Genomic DNA, 14,256 nt, shown 5'->3' with positions numbered 1-14,256 from the left:
TAAGTATAGGTACAGCTCAGAAAGGTAAATCAATACTACCAGGGACACTTCACTACAGGTGTATTATTATAAAATAGAACAACAACAACAAAATCCAAACATCCATTGAGTCATTTCCAACTCATAGTGACCATGACAGAGTAGAACAGCCCCATATGGTTTCCAAGGCTGTAAATCTTTATGGAAGCAGACTGACACATCTTTCTCCCATGGAGTGGCTGGTGGGTTTGAACCACTAACCTTTTGCTTAGCAGCTGAGTGCTTTAACCACTATGTCAGCAGGGCTACTTAGGTATATTATACCTCATTTAAAATTTTTAACAACTGTCAGGGAGTATTTCACTGTAGGTGTATTATACGTCATATAAAAATTTTAAGGGGAAAATCGTAAAACAAAAACACTACTAGACAATCTCATTCTCTCACCTACTGACCCTTTTCCCCCCAAAACAACTGTGGGCTTGGTGACCTAAGCAACAGTTACATGAAATTCAAACAAGAGAGTGAGGAATCATCTGTGAGAGGATTGTCAAACAAGACTCTCCTCTTATTTTGTTTTGATTAGAAAAGCCTTAAGACTTTAAAATCTGGAAATAGTCTGAATTAAGTAATCAATAAGAACATAATTCTAGTGTCTTATTAAACATAATTAATTACCTGATCATTCTGTTGAACAAGTAAGTGAATTTTGCAGTCGTCATCACCACATGCTAGTACTGGTACTGGGGGAAAAAAGGTTCCACTGTAAGTATTCCATCACGTGTTGTGAGTATCTACTGCCTATGCTGGATTCTGAGTGCTAAGCAAAGAATCCTGATTCTACTTCCTATACTACCAATTTCCAAATAAATTGGCAATGCTGAATAAACATCTACAGGAATAAAATGGTTTTATTATTAAATGGTTACTTGACAAAGAACGATTTTTAATAAACTGAGAGTGCTTCCCCCTCCATTCTATGCTGTTTATGATAGACGTAATGGTCAGAGAGATGCAGGGAAGGGATATTTTCACCTTCTAAGTCAGAAGACCAAGATGAAAAGTTGTCAGTTCAACAGAATAATAAAAGAGCTATTATGAGTCCAGCATCACAGATGTTACAGAAAGATTTAAGGGTATAAGATGTTTGTTACTTTGAGGATCTTATATTTTGCTTGTGATTTCAATTAAAAAACAAAATTCATAAAACAGTCAGAGAACAAGATAAAAAAGCATGTTATTAAATATATGGTTAAAAAAGCCAGAAAAGGTACAAATGTTAAATTAGTTTTCTTTAATAAGATAGAAAAGTAATTCACAACAGCAAAGGACAGCCCTATGAGTCTGGAGCACAGATTAACAAAGGAATTCTGTAAAAAAAAAAAAAAAAAATTCTTGCCATTAAGGATATTTTTCAAATACATTTTAAGCCAACTTAAAATACCATGTTTTGGACTCAAGGCAGAGGAAAAGAAATTGCTCTGTTTTGAAACCAGGTGTGTAATTCCTCCTCCCAGATAGCCCTCACACTAAGGAGAAGCATAACATGAGATCACAGCTCCTGTCGCAGAGGACAAAAGAGGCGGAGGCTTCTGAGCCCTGTCTCTCTCTGTCTCAGTCTAAGTCTGGTTCCTATGTAACTGAAGAGGCAAAGAGACTGACTTTCAGAACAAAAGAAACTTTTCTGTTTGGAAAATTTAAGTGGTCTTAGGCAAACTGTCAATATGTGGGATGTGAAGTGGCTATGATCTTGAGAGAAATGCTCACATAGTCCACCATCAGTATTTTCTGTCTTTCACTTTACCCCATACCTTCACAAGGAGGGGTTGCTGAGTCAAATCGACTTGACAGCAGTTGAGTTTGATTGGTTATTTTGTTTTTGATACCTTCATCTTCTAAAGAATTAAATAATTTCACCAAATTAGATATATACATTCACAATATATTTCATAAATAACATCAACCTGAGTTTGTATTAAGTCACTTAAATTTTCAACAGCTACCAACATTTCTAATAATTTCCCTTAACTCAGATCATTAATATTCTAAGTCAAAAGTTATGTTAGCTACCTCTCAACTTGTTTCATGGAAACATTTAGGTACAACCCTGAGACCAAAACACTTCTTTTAAATATACAAACATATTGTTCTTAATATACTTAACAGAATACTCACCATCAGTGTCAGGCAAAAAAGATAAGGAGAGAGTCAGAGCAAATCCATTTCCAAAGTCCAAGGTCTGAAGGCATATTACTGAGAAATAATACAAAACACCATGAACAACTAACTCAGCTTATCTACCTAGAGGGGCTGGGTAGCATCATTACAGCCCTGGGGGTCAGCAGGGAGGTAAGAGTTAATCCTGAGCTAACAGAGAGAAGAAAAAGCCCAAAAACTAGATGTGAGGCAACAATGACTCTCCTACAAACATAAACATCATTATGTGAATTAAAATGGCCAATTTTTAACAGGGTTACAATGATCAAAATGACTTATGAAAAACTTATATTGACATATGAAGAAACTTAAATTGACAAACAGTTTGGTATAGAGGAATTTTGAAAAAGTACAAAAGAAAACAATAAATAAGATAGGAATTTTAACATTTTGGACCTTAAACCAAAAATATCACCTGAAGTCTTCTTAATAGCAAACAACAGTTTAGCTAACTGTAGTGCCTAAGCCATTTGACTGCTAACCAGAAAGCTGGTGGTTCAAATCCACCAGCCACTCTTTGGAAAGAATGTTGGGCAGTCTATTTCCATAGTGATAATCCATTGCCATCAAATTGGGTCTGATTCATAACGACCTCTCCTTGGGTTTCCAAGGCAGTATCACTACAGAAGTAGATTGTCCAACCTTCCTTCTGAGGAGTGGCTGGTGGGTTTGAACCACCAGTCTTCTGGTTAGCAATCAAATGCCTTGGCACTATACCACCAGAGCTCTCTCCAAAGTGATACTGCCTTGAAAACCCAAGGAGGGGTCGCTATGAGTCGAATCAACTCGGCAGCAATGAGTTTGGTTTTGGTTAGTAAAGAATCCCTGCCTTGAGCATTGTGCTCTTTAAAGATCTATCTATTTGGGATCAAATTGACAACAGCAACTCAAAAGGTTAGACAGGAACCTTAGGGGGCAATGAGTTTATGTTAATTGGGAACAACTCAGAAAAGGAGGATGGGAATGGTTGCACATTTCCAAGAATATAATCAATGTGACTAAACTGAGCATGTAGAAATTCTTGAATCAATGTATGTTTTGCTATGTATATTCTCAACTACAAAAAATAAATTATATATATTTAAAAAACAGAATGAGAACATTTATAAAGCTACTTAAAAGTTTGAAAAACTTAAAATACATGCTCTTCAAGTTGTCATTCATTTAACTATTTTGCCTTGTCTGGGTTATATAATCTGTTCCCAAACTTACCTTCTGAACCCGTTTTAGACCAGATTCGAACAGTTGAATCTGAAGCCGCAGAAACCATCAATGTGTGTGATGTGACGTCTGATGCCCTCCTCTGGTAAACAGCACACACTGAATTAACAGGTCCTTCATGGCCTTGGAGAGGGACTGCTTTTAAAAGCTGAACCAGAAGGAATGATAAAAACATTATAATTAAAAAAGTAATGATCAATTTCACCGTATTTAACTGGAATCACAGGATTGAAGGGGCTATTAAAATTTCTGACCCAGAAATAGGTTCTTTTCAATTGAGGGTAATGTAAAATTCCATTTAAGAAAATCAACTAACCATATTACCAACACACAAAATATACATAGACAATAATTTCACATGTAAGAATGTATCCTGAGTAGATAACAGCACAAGTATATTAAAAAAAGACATATATAAAGATATCCATCACATTGCTTATAGTAAAAAAATCACAATAAGTTTCATAAGAAAATGATTAAATAAATTGTAGTAGACATACACTGTACTGAACAAATTGGACACTATAAACATGTCATTACCATGGAAAGATGTCTGTGATCCTGGTGAATAAATAAATATATGTATCTATAAGAGTTCAAAAACCAAGAACATTAGAGTTATTTTTAAATACATACTGCTGTTTATACTAGATGTCCCAAGACACTACTGATGCTTGCTGTCTATAAACAATGATGAGGCCATATCAAATAGGTGGAAGAGAAATGTAGAAAAAAAGTATAGCCCATTGACAACATCTAGGACAATTTAAACAAAAAACTGAATAATGACAGTGATGAATTCCAGTCCACTGGGGAGAGTCCAGTGTAGTGAATTATTTGGAATGGCTTTTCTAGCCATCGTCCTTGTGACTCCCCCAGATTACTGGGTGGAACTATGAAAATGTAAGAATGCTTGACCTACCAAGGGGACTGGATAGTCTGCTAATGACATAAGTAAGACACATTGCACCCTTGTGGGTGAGACCATGCAAATAAGGTGTATGGAACTCTAATGTGGGGATTGATTAGATCTGTCATTCTGCTAGGCTTAAAATGAGCCCTTCTAGAGGCAGAAGAGGGGGATCTCATTGCCCTCAAGAGAAAAGAGCCAGAGGTGGAGTGGAGTACATCCTTGGACCCGGGATCCCTGCCCTGGACCTCCTTGGCAGAGAGATGGCAGAGACAACCAGCAGAGATAACTAGTGAGAAATGGCAGCAGTGGAACCAAGAAGCATGAGACAGAGCAGCAGACTTATCGGTCCATGAGTGAAAAAGCTGAGTGCCTTTGGGCAGGAGGCTTGATGGAAGAGTAGGGGTGCACCTAGATGAACCTATTGGCAGAGCTAAAAGGGCTTTAACACTTGCCTGAGGAGGGTAGAGGCCAGGCCCAGGAACCAAGGCCAGAGAGGCATACCTGAGTACGTAGCAGACGGGAGACTGTCCTGATCAATGAATTGTATCCTGAGAGTGTTCCTGAACCTGAATTGTAGCCTGTTACTTCCCTAATAAACCCCGCAATCTTAAGTTTGTCTATGAGTTCTGTGTGGCCACTGCAACAAATTATCGAACCCAGCAAAGAAGTAGTGAGTACCATGGGAGGGATGGTTGGTGTCAGAAATGGTAAAAAGATGGGAGGGTGGTGGCATGTCTGGCATCATAGGAATAAGCCTTAGACTGCTGATGGTGATTTTGTCTCCCCCCCTTGTAAAGTTAGAGGAAGTCAGAAAATGCTGCCCTGTGTCCTTTTTGCTGGAGGAAAAGTACAGAACCATTAGTTTATACTGATAATAAACAGAAAAAAGAGAAAACAAAATCTCATAATAGTGTCCATTGTATTTAGTTACCATGTCTCTCTAGTGTCCTTTAATCTGGAAGAGTTTCTCAGCCTTTCTTTCCCTTTCATGACAATGACACTGTAAAATAACACAGACTAGCTTTGTAGAATGTCCCTTCTTTTGGACAGTCTGATATGTCCTCGCGAATTGATTCAGAACATACATTTTGACAGTAACATTACATAAGTGCTTCATCAGGAGGTAAATGATATTAATTTGTCCCATTTTTAGTAAAATTAATCTTGGTATCTTGGTAAGATGGTGTCTGACAGATTTCTTCATTGTGAAATTAAATTTTTTTTTGGTCATATGTGAAAAAGTACTTTGAAACTACATATTCTATACTGTACCACACTTTCATCTATTACTTTAAGCATCCACATATAACTCCAGAAAGGAGCTCTGGTGGTACAGTGCCTAAGGCATTTGACTGCTAACCAGAAGGCTGGCAGTTCAAACCCACCAGCCACTCTGTGGAAGGAAGACTGGGCAATCTACTTCCATAAAGATTTACCACGTTGGAAACTCAAAGGGGGTCGTTATTAGTCAGAATCAACTTGATGGCAGTGAGTTCCATTTTTTGATATAACTTCAGAATCACAGACTACTATCACAGCTGGAAAACGATAAACTGCCATTTTTGTGTTGGAAAAATGGCAAAAAGAAATGTGACATCCATTTGTTTATCAAGTCTATCTGCTCACCAATAAAAGATTATTCTTTGCAGGATCACTTCTGCTGCTATCATGGATCCATTTTCCCGTTTCAAATGTGTGAGATTCCATCTGTAGTAGTTCAGGTTGTGTGTCAGCTTGGCAGGGTTGTGATTTTGAGTGGCTTGACAGCTAGATGTAATTATTTCCCATGATGAGATTGGATGTGGTGTAATCACCTCCAAGTAGAAATTACTGTGACCTGCTAATTAATTAAATTAATTGAGGGGAAGTTGCCTTCAGGGTGTGGATTGCTTCCAGTATATATAGAGAAGCTTTGGTAAACATGCTGTATAGCCTTTTGCTCATTCTGGGATTATGAATTTAGCTGATCATCATCTCCAGTTCCTGGATCTAAACCAGCAGGCTGCCATGTTGCCTGTTTATCTTGGGATTCACAGCCTAAGAAACAACACTTTGCTATCTTTCCTGCCAACCTTGAGTTCATCAGCCCTTGCAGCAGCAGAAATCAGAAAAAGCCTCCAGCTTGTTCCAGTGGGCCTGGAAGGCAGAGCTGAAGCCCAAGGTCAAGGAGCTTCCACTCAGCCCTACAGCCCTAGAGCTCAGACTTCTAGCCTAGTCTTCCCCTAGAGCCGTCACTCTGAATTCAGACTTTTAGCCTCCTAAACTGTAAGAAAATAAATTTGTTTGTTAAAACCATCCACTTGTGGTATTTGTGTTATAGTAACACTAGAGAACAAAGACACCATCACTCTCCCTGGGAGGTATCTTCTGTAAGTTGTTGTTTGCTGAAACAAAGGAATGTATTCAAACGCATCCTCAGTTGTTTCCCCACTTACTTTAGCAGAACTGTCATTCAGGAACGTAATACTCATTTCTAAGGATCTGTACTAACTTCAAAGAGCCCTTGTGGCACAGTGGTTAAAGTGCTTGGATGCTAACCAAAAGGCCGGCAGTTCGAACCCAACACCTGTTCCACAGGAGAAAGATGTGGCAGTCTGCTTCCATAAAGATTCACAGCCTTGGGAATTCTATGGGGCAGTTCTACTCTGTCCTACAGGTTTGTTATGAGTCAGAATGAACTCAGTGACAGCGGGTTTGGTTTGCTAGTACCTTCTTTTAATCATTAACTTTTGACTTCTGAAAACAATTGCAGTGTAGTAAATTACCTAGGAGCTCTGGTAGCATAGTGCCTAAGGCACTTGACTGCTAACCAGAAGGCTGGTGGTTCAAACCCACAAGCCACTCCTCAGAAGGAAGGCTGGGCAATCTACTTCCATAGTGATACTGCCTCAGAAACCCAAGGAGGGGTTGCTATGAATCAGGTCCGACTCGACGGCACATAACAACAACAACAAATTACCCGGTATGGCTTTTCTAGCCATAAATAAGTCTTTGTAAACTCCATGGTGGTATTTGCCATGAGCAACTGAGGAGCTCCTGATTGTTAACATTATCCACCTGGGGTATTTCTGTTGCGAATGGCACAAAGCAATATTCTGGGAAGTTTGCACTCTCTCAGGTGTTTAGAATTCTGATATTATGATTGGTTAGTTTGTCCACTATGACAGGCTCAAAAGGAGACCTCATAAAGGCAGAAAGAATTGCTCACTGCCAGCTGGGAGATGCAAGACACATGCACTGCTGGGAGAGAGACACTCACTGCTGGGAGAGAGACTGAGAGAGACTGTTGGCTGAAAGACAGCAGGCTGAGAGAGATGGAGCATGTTCCTGAACTTGAATTGTAGCCCACTGCTTCCCTAATAAACCCCATAATCTGTGAGTTCTGTGTGGCCACTGTAGCAAATTAACAAAACCCAGCAGAGAGGTGGTGGTGCTGTGGGAGGAACAGTTGGTGTCAGGGTTTTTGAAAGGGCTGGAGGGAGGCGGCAAGTCTGGCCTCTCAGAAATAGACCTTGAGCTACAGATGGTGATTCTGTCTTCCCCTTGTGGGGTTAGAGGAGGTCAGAAGATGCAGCCTCCTTGACCCTTTGGCAACATTAAAAAGAAATACCAATATAAAGTACAATCTCTTTTATGCATAATTACACACACACATAACTAAATCTGGAATAATGCTCATCAGAATGTTAACTCTTGAAAGTTTATATAATTTTTTGCTTTATACTTTTAATTTTGTCATTAAAGCCTATGTATTTCCCTCTAAATAGGAGCACTGGTAGTGCCTAAGGCACTTGATTGCTAACCAGAAGGCTGGCGGTTCAAACCCACCAGCCACTCCTCGGAAGGAAGGTTGGGCAATCTACTTCCGTAATGATACTGCCTTGGCAACCCCAGGAGAGGTCACTATGAGTTGGGTCCGACTCAACAGCACATTAACAAGAACAACAACATTTCCCTCTGAAATATTCTATCTACTAAAACTATTAATGTCACATTTCAAGCAGGGTTCTATTTAAATCATCAGAATCTGAACACACACACACAACAGAAGAAATCTCTGAAGTTCACCTGCTTCTTAAAAATGCTCATTGTTCAAAGATCCAAATCTGTCCTTATACCAGCTTGGATTCATTTCCTTTTATCAGAAGTTAAGGTGTACTGAGCACCTGTATGCACAGAGATGTTTAAGTGTGAGAAGGAACCTTTAAGGCCTTCAAGAGCTCTCAATGTGTGCCCCCCATCCTTACTTCCTTCATCCTTCTTTTATGCCTTTCATCCTCTTCAAGAAGAAAGCCCTCACAGTCCTCCCTGTCAAAGTTTACAGCCTGCCCATCAGATGCCTGCTTAGCAGGCAGTCTTTTCCACTGACAGGAGATGCTTGGGGCAGCACCGAGAAAAGAATCTCCCCACTGTCACCTCAAGGTCTCAAAAAATGAGAGCTCAAATACTTCCCCCTCTGGATTTCTGAGTCAAGATCAGACCTCACAGGAGCCAGGCTTTCAATACTCATTGAATGTTCTCATTCAAGTGTAGGTGGCTCCCAAATCCCCACCCAGGTTTCCCCTCTATTTCTGAGGACTAGTCAGGTGTCTGGCCAGCAACCCTAATGATACATGTACAAATAAATGTCACATCCTTCTTCCTGTTCATCCTAAGTGAGTAAGATTTGCCTATTTCTCTTTACTGAAGCACTTGTCTCCCAGGACCCTAAGAATCTCATCACCTTGATCACTCCCTCTCCTACCCACCAGCTTGCCACTCCTTTGATATGCAGTCAACGTCAAACACCCTTTGATATACAGTCAACGCTAAAATTATTCTTCCTTCAAAACTACACTCCATGCCCCGGGCTTCATATTTTTTCCTATTCCCAATTTGGCACACTACTGCTGGGTTAAATCTTATTTTGATATTCATACTCTTCCGCTTAGATCCTCTGATCTTCAAATGCTTTCAAATGCCTGCTAATGAAGAACAAACTCTTAACTCAAATTACCACTGTCTTCTCCTATTCTATTTCTGTCCCTGTGTATTGTCTAGTAACATTTCCCAAACTTGTGTTTCTTACAGTTTCAAGGGATGAAAATTTTAAAGGAAAAAAATGGTTCAGACATTAAAAATATTTCAGAATAGCTCATTAAACAAAGGTCAGCAGAGTCCGTCATCAGAATTTTTCAAGGCCTTCACTATGCTCTGTGAGTTGTGATTCTCTCAAAGGGGTATACAAGCAGTGCTTCTCTAATTTCATTGGCCCCGTGAAAAAAATCCTTTTTTCATGAATTTCCTAAGAGACAAATAATCTCCAGAACAAACTTAACAAAGTCCTCCCCTAAAGACATCATAGGCTCCAGTTTAACTGGATACTCATTCCTGGGGCAAATGGCTTTCTTTCTCATCTGAGATTTCATTTATTTCTTTTACCTAGATTCCTCACCCCTTCAATTCCTTCCAAAGAAATCACCCTATACATTAAGGCACAACTCTTGAGACTCAGAGCACTATGATTGTGGTGCAGCAATTCAGAGCACCTACCCAAGAAGCCAGGTTCCTGCAGTCCCTTATAGCATAAACAGTTCATATGTGACTGCTAAACAACAGCAAGGCAGTTCAAACCTACCCACTGGTGCCATGGAAAAAAGCCTGGTGATCTGCTTCTGCAAAGAGTAAAGCCAACAAGATCCTATGGAGTAGTTCTACTTTGTAACATGTGGGGTCACCATGAGTCAGAATCAACTCAAGAGCAATGAGTTAGGTTTTGTTCAAAACCACAGAGCCAGCCTTGTGCTTCATTTATTTCAGTACATTTTACCTTCAAAACTATGTTCATGATTAACAAATACAAGGACTCTGACTCATCTACATCTTCTTTCACTTTCAATCTCTGCTTACAAATAGAAGCAATCTATATTCACATGGGCATATTAACTGCCCTACTAACTATTACCTGCCCTATTAACACAGCAGAATGGCAAGACTTTGTCTCACATACTTTGGACATGTTATCAGGTAGGACTAGTCCAAGAAGGAGGACATCACACTTGCTCACTTGCTAAAGGGCAGGAAGACTTTCAACGAGATGGACTGACACAGTGGCTGTAACAATGGGCTCAAGCACAGCACCGACTATGAGGATGGCACAAGACCAGGCAGTGTTTCGTTCCGTTGTGCACAGGGTGCTATGAGTCAGACCTAACTTGACAGCACCTAACAACAACAACATCACTGAAAACACAAAGAACAGTGGCCCATGTAAGAAATTATTTCCAAATGACTAGAAATTCACAGGTTTGATAACATATGACTGTGGGAAAAGAAATTAGAGAAATGAGAATTTTCACATAGCCAGTGAAATCCAGAGATTCAGGATCTGGACTACTGATAAGCAAGAATGAGGAAACTTCATAAAGGAAGAAAGAAGCAGAATTTTTTTAAAAGTTGCAAATGAAAATAAATGTACATAAAACAGTCTTTTCTTAAGGTCCCTAGGTGGCACAGATGGTCTGCACTCAGCTAGTGACCCAAAGATTATCTGTTTGAACCCACCCTAGGGCACTGTGGAAGATCCACGCCAACCTAACTCTGGAGCCTCAAAAGTCTCTCCAAATGAACACATGAACAAATGAATGCCTCAAAAAAGTCATTTCTTATAACCATAAACTTGCCACCAACCTGGTTATCTTCTATTTCCCAGTGAATCACTTGATTATCGGATCCTCCAGAAATTAATTCTGTTGAAGGAGCTGAAACAAAATTATATTTTGGTATATATATTTTACTTTTTTCCCCAGCTATTACAAAAAATTTCAAAGCTACAGAAAAGTTTTAAAATACCTATATACCCTTTACCTAAATTCACCAGCATGTAACATTTTGTCATAGAGGGAGGTACTTAATAGCTTCCTGCTCTATATATGCACGCATAGACACACACACATTTTTTCCCCTAAACCACTTGAGAGTAAGTTGCAGATAGCATGACCTCTGATGTGCAAACACTTTACCATATTATCTCCTAAGAATTAGGACACTCTTCTATATTATCATGCTATAATTAACACATTCAATGATTATAGCACTGACAGTATTATTACACAACACACGGTCCATATTACAATTTCTTCATTTGTCCTAATGTCTTTTATGACACTTTTTTGGATCCAGAATCTAACCAAGAATCATTGTGCATTTTTGTCTCTTTCATTTAGAATAGTTTCCAAGCTCTCTTTTTTAGTGACAATGAGAGTCCAGGCCAGTTGCTTTGCAAAATGTCCCTCAATTTCGATTTGTCTGATTATTTCCTCATGATCAGGGTAAACACTTTTGGTAGGAATAACATTAAATATTGACAGCTAGGCATATCTTACTTCATTGAGAACTCTAAATGCTTTACATAATGCTATATAGTCAACTGCTGTTACTAAGTATATGATACCTATATTTGAAATCAGACATATCTTTCAAAATAGCTCTTTTAAACATTCATAACTTACTGATAATAGAAGAACAAGAAATAAGAACCAAAAAAGGGGGAGGGAGAAAACATAGTTTTGATTTTCCATTTATTTGTTTCTTCTGGCTTAGGTTCTAGATATTTATTTAGAAAAAGAAAGTAGAGTATAGTCTAAGGAACATAAGATTTGTACTTAGATGTTTCAGGTTCAAGTCCCAATGCTGCTGCCTGACAAGTGTGGTCTTGGCTTTTAATTTCTTCATGCCACAGATACCAAGCCACTTACTTAACCATATGATTCTGAGAATAAGTATGATAAGGTACATGAAATTTGTTAAACATCAGACATGTTAAGAGTATGAATGGTATTAAAATGTTGTATGTCGTGGGTTAGAAGGGGTATTTTGAAATTATTTGGAGGTGGGACCTTATTCTTAGAGGAAATGAATAATTGTTACAGATCACAGTGATACACAAGCGTTCATTTCATACAACCTGTTTACGTGGAAAACAAAATATATAGGTCAGATTAGTATTTTATAATGAATTCCTATACTGAGATGCAAATAGTCTTTGATGTAATTTGATGACAATAACATAATTACAATTGTGTTTTAATATCCACACCAATAACCATCCTTTGTACTCTTTAATGGATTTCACTAATCTAATACATCTTGTGTTACCAACTTTAATTAGTAGCTTGTTAAAATTTTTAATGTCACAGTTAAAATCATAGCAAAGTCTAACAGAGGAAATACTCAATTTGTGCTTGATTCCGAAGGCACTCAAATATCTGAATGAATAATAAACTTAGGTCCAATAAGGATACTATAATAAACCAAAACCAAACCAAACTCTTTGCCATCAATTCTGACTCACATCCACCCTATAGGACAGTGCAGAACTGCCCCATCGGGTTTCCAAGGATATAAATCTTTACCAAAGTAGACTGCCACATCTTTCGCCTGTGGAGCAGCTGACAGGTTTGAACCACCAAACTTTTCATTTAGCAGCCAAGGGCTTTAATCACTGTGCCACCAGGGTTCCGACTGAATATTGCAATAGGTATGTTTAAGAAAACAAAACCTGTTGCTCTCAAGACAATTCTAACTCATAGTGATCCTATAGTTGAGGAAATTCCGTAAGATTTTGGAAGCACCATGTAAAAGCAATCAATGTGCTAATTAATTAATTCTGAAGTGTAAGAATATAGAGATGAAAGACTCTTAGAGATAATCCAGTCCAGCAGTTCTCAAACTTTTTGATCTCAGGAGTCTCTTATACTATAGTAAACTGTGAAAGCCAGAACCTGCGTAAGGCAGAAAAGTGTCAGAGAAGGCAAACTCAATCATTTTCCACTGAAATGAGTGACAGAAAAGTGAAGGCAAACTTGCAAAACTGGAAGAAACAGCTTGGTCTCATCAGGTTCCAGCTCTTGCAGGTTATACCTCAACATAAAGAAAATGAAAATTGTCACAAGTGGGCCAACAAGCAACATCATGATAATTGGAGAAAAGACTGAAGTTGTCAGGGATTTCCTTTTACTTGCATCCACAATAAATACTCATGAAAGCAGCAGTCAAAAAATCAGACATTGTACTGCACTAGGCCAATCTGCTGCAAAAGACCTGTTTAAAGTGTTGAAGAGACCAAAGATGTCACTTTGAAGACTAAGATGCACCTAACTGAAACCATGGTGTTTTCAAATGCCTTATATGCATGTGAAAGCTGGACAATGAATAAAGAAGATAAAAAAAGAACTGCTGCTTTTGAATTGTGGCATTGGCAGAGAATGCTGAAAATACCACAGACTGCCAGAAAACGAACAAATCTGTCCTGGAAGAATTGCAGCCAAATGCTACTTAAGAAGAAGAATGGCCAGACTTTGTCTCACATACTTTGGTGATGTTGTCAGAAGGCACCAGTCACTGAAGAAAGATACCGTGCCTGGCAAAGTGGAGGGTCAGAGCAAAAGGGTAAAAATACTCAACAAGACGGACTGACACAGTGGCTGTGACAATGGGCTCAAGCACAGCACGAACTGTGAGGATGGCGTAGGACCAGGCAGGGTTTCGGTCTGTTATACGTATGAGTTGGGATCGACTCATATGTTGGTCACTATGAGTTGAAATCGACTTGACAGCACCTAACAACAATATTTCAGAAGAGCAGTCAGCCCCAGGGTTACAGGTGAGGAGAGACAACGCAGGGACACCAGAGTAGCAGGCCGGAAGAGCAGGAGAAAGGGGATAGAAGCCTTGAACCCGGACAGAAGAGCAGTCAACCCCAGGGTTACAGGTGAGGAGAGACAACGCAGGGATGCCGAGAGTAGCAGGTTGGAAGAGGAGAAAGAGGATGAAAGCCTTGAACCCAGACAGAAGAGCAATCAGCGGAAGGGATTAGGTGAGGAGGGGAAACTCAGGCCCGCCCAGAGTAGCAGGCCGGAAGAGCAGGAGAAAGGGGATAAAAGCCT

The 14,256-nt window shown here is 39.3% G+C and overlaps 1 protein-coding gene across 1 annotated transcript in view; it reads right to left on the bottom strand.

The window, feature by feature from the left end:
* Positions 1-14,256, bottom strand: part of ELP2 (elongator acetyltransferase complex subunit 2) — a 62,218-nt gene that overhangs the window by 37,712 nt on the left and 10,250 nt on the right. Inside the window, exons 3-6 of the mRNA XM_007945662.2 lie at positions 11,000-11,070; positions 3,409-3,565; positions 2,155-2,232; positions 658-722 (exon numbers count right to left, since the gene is read on the bottom strand). Coding sequence (XP_007943853.1) covers positions 658-722; positions 2,155-2,232; positions 3,409-3,565; positions 11,000-11,070 — 371 coding nt within the window. The remainder of the gene's footprint in view (positions 1-657; positions 723-2,154; positions 2,233-3,408; positions 3,566-10,999; positions 11,071-14,256) is intronic.

Source organism: Orycteropus afer, unplaced genomic scaffold, assembly GCF_000298275.1.
Source record: "Orycteropus afer afer isolate SDZICR_OR568_19922 unplaced genomic scaffold, OryAfe1.0 scaffold00141, whole genome shotgun sequence".
In the NCBI taxonomy this organism is placed as follows: Eukaryota; Metazoa; Chordata; class Mammalia; order Tubulidentata; family Orycteropodidae; genus Orycteropus; species Orycteropus afer.
This window is presented reverse-complemented; position numbering and strand designations above follow the sequence as displayed.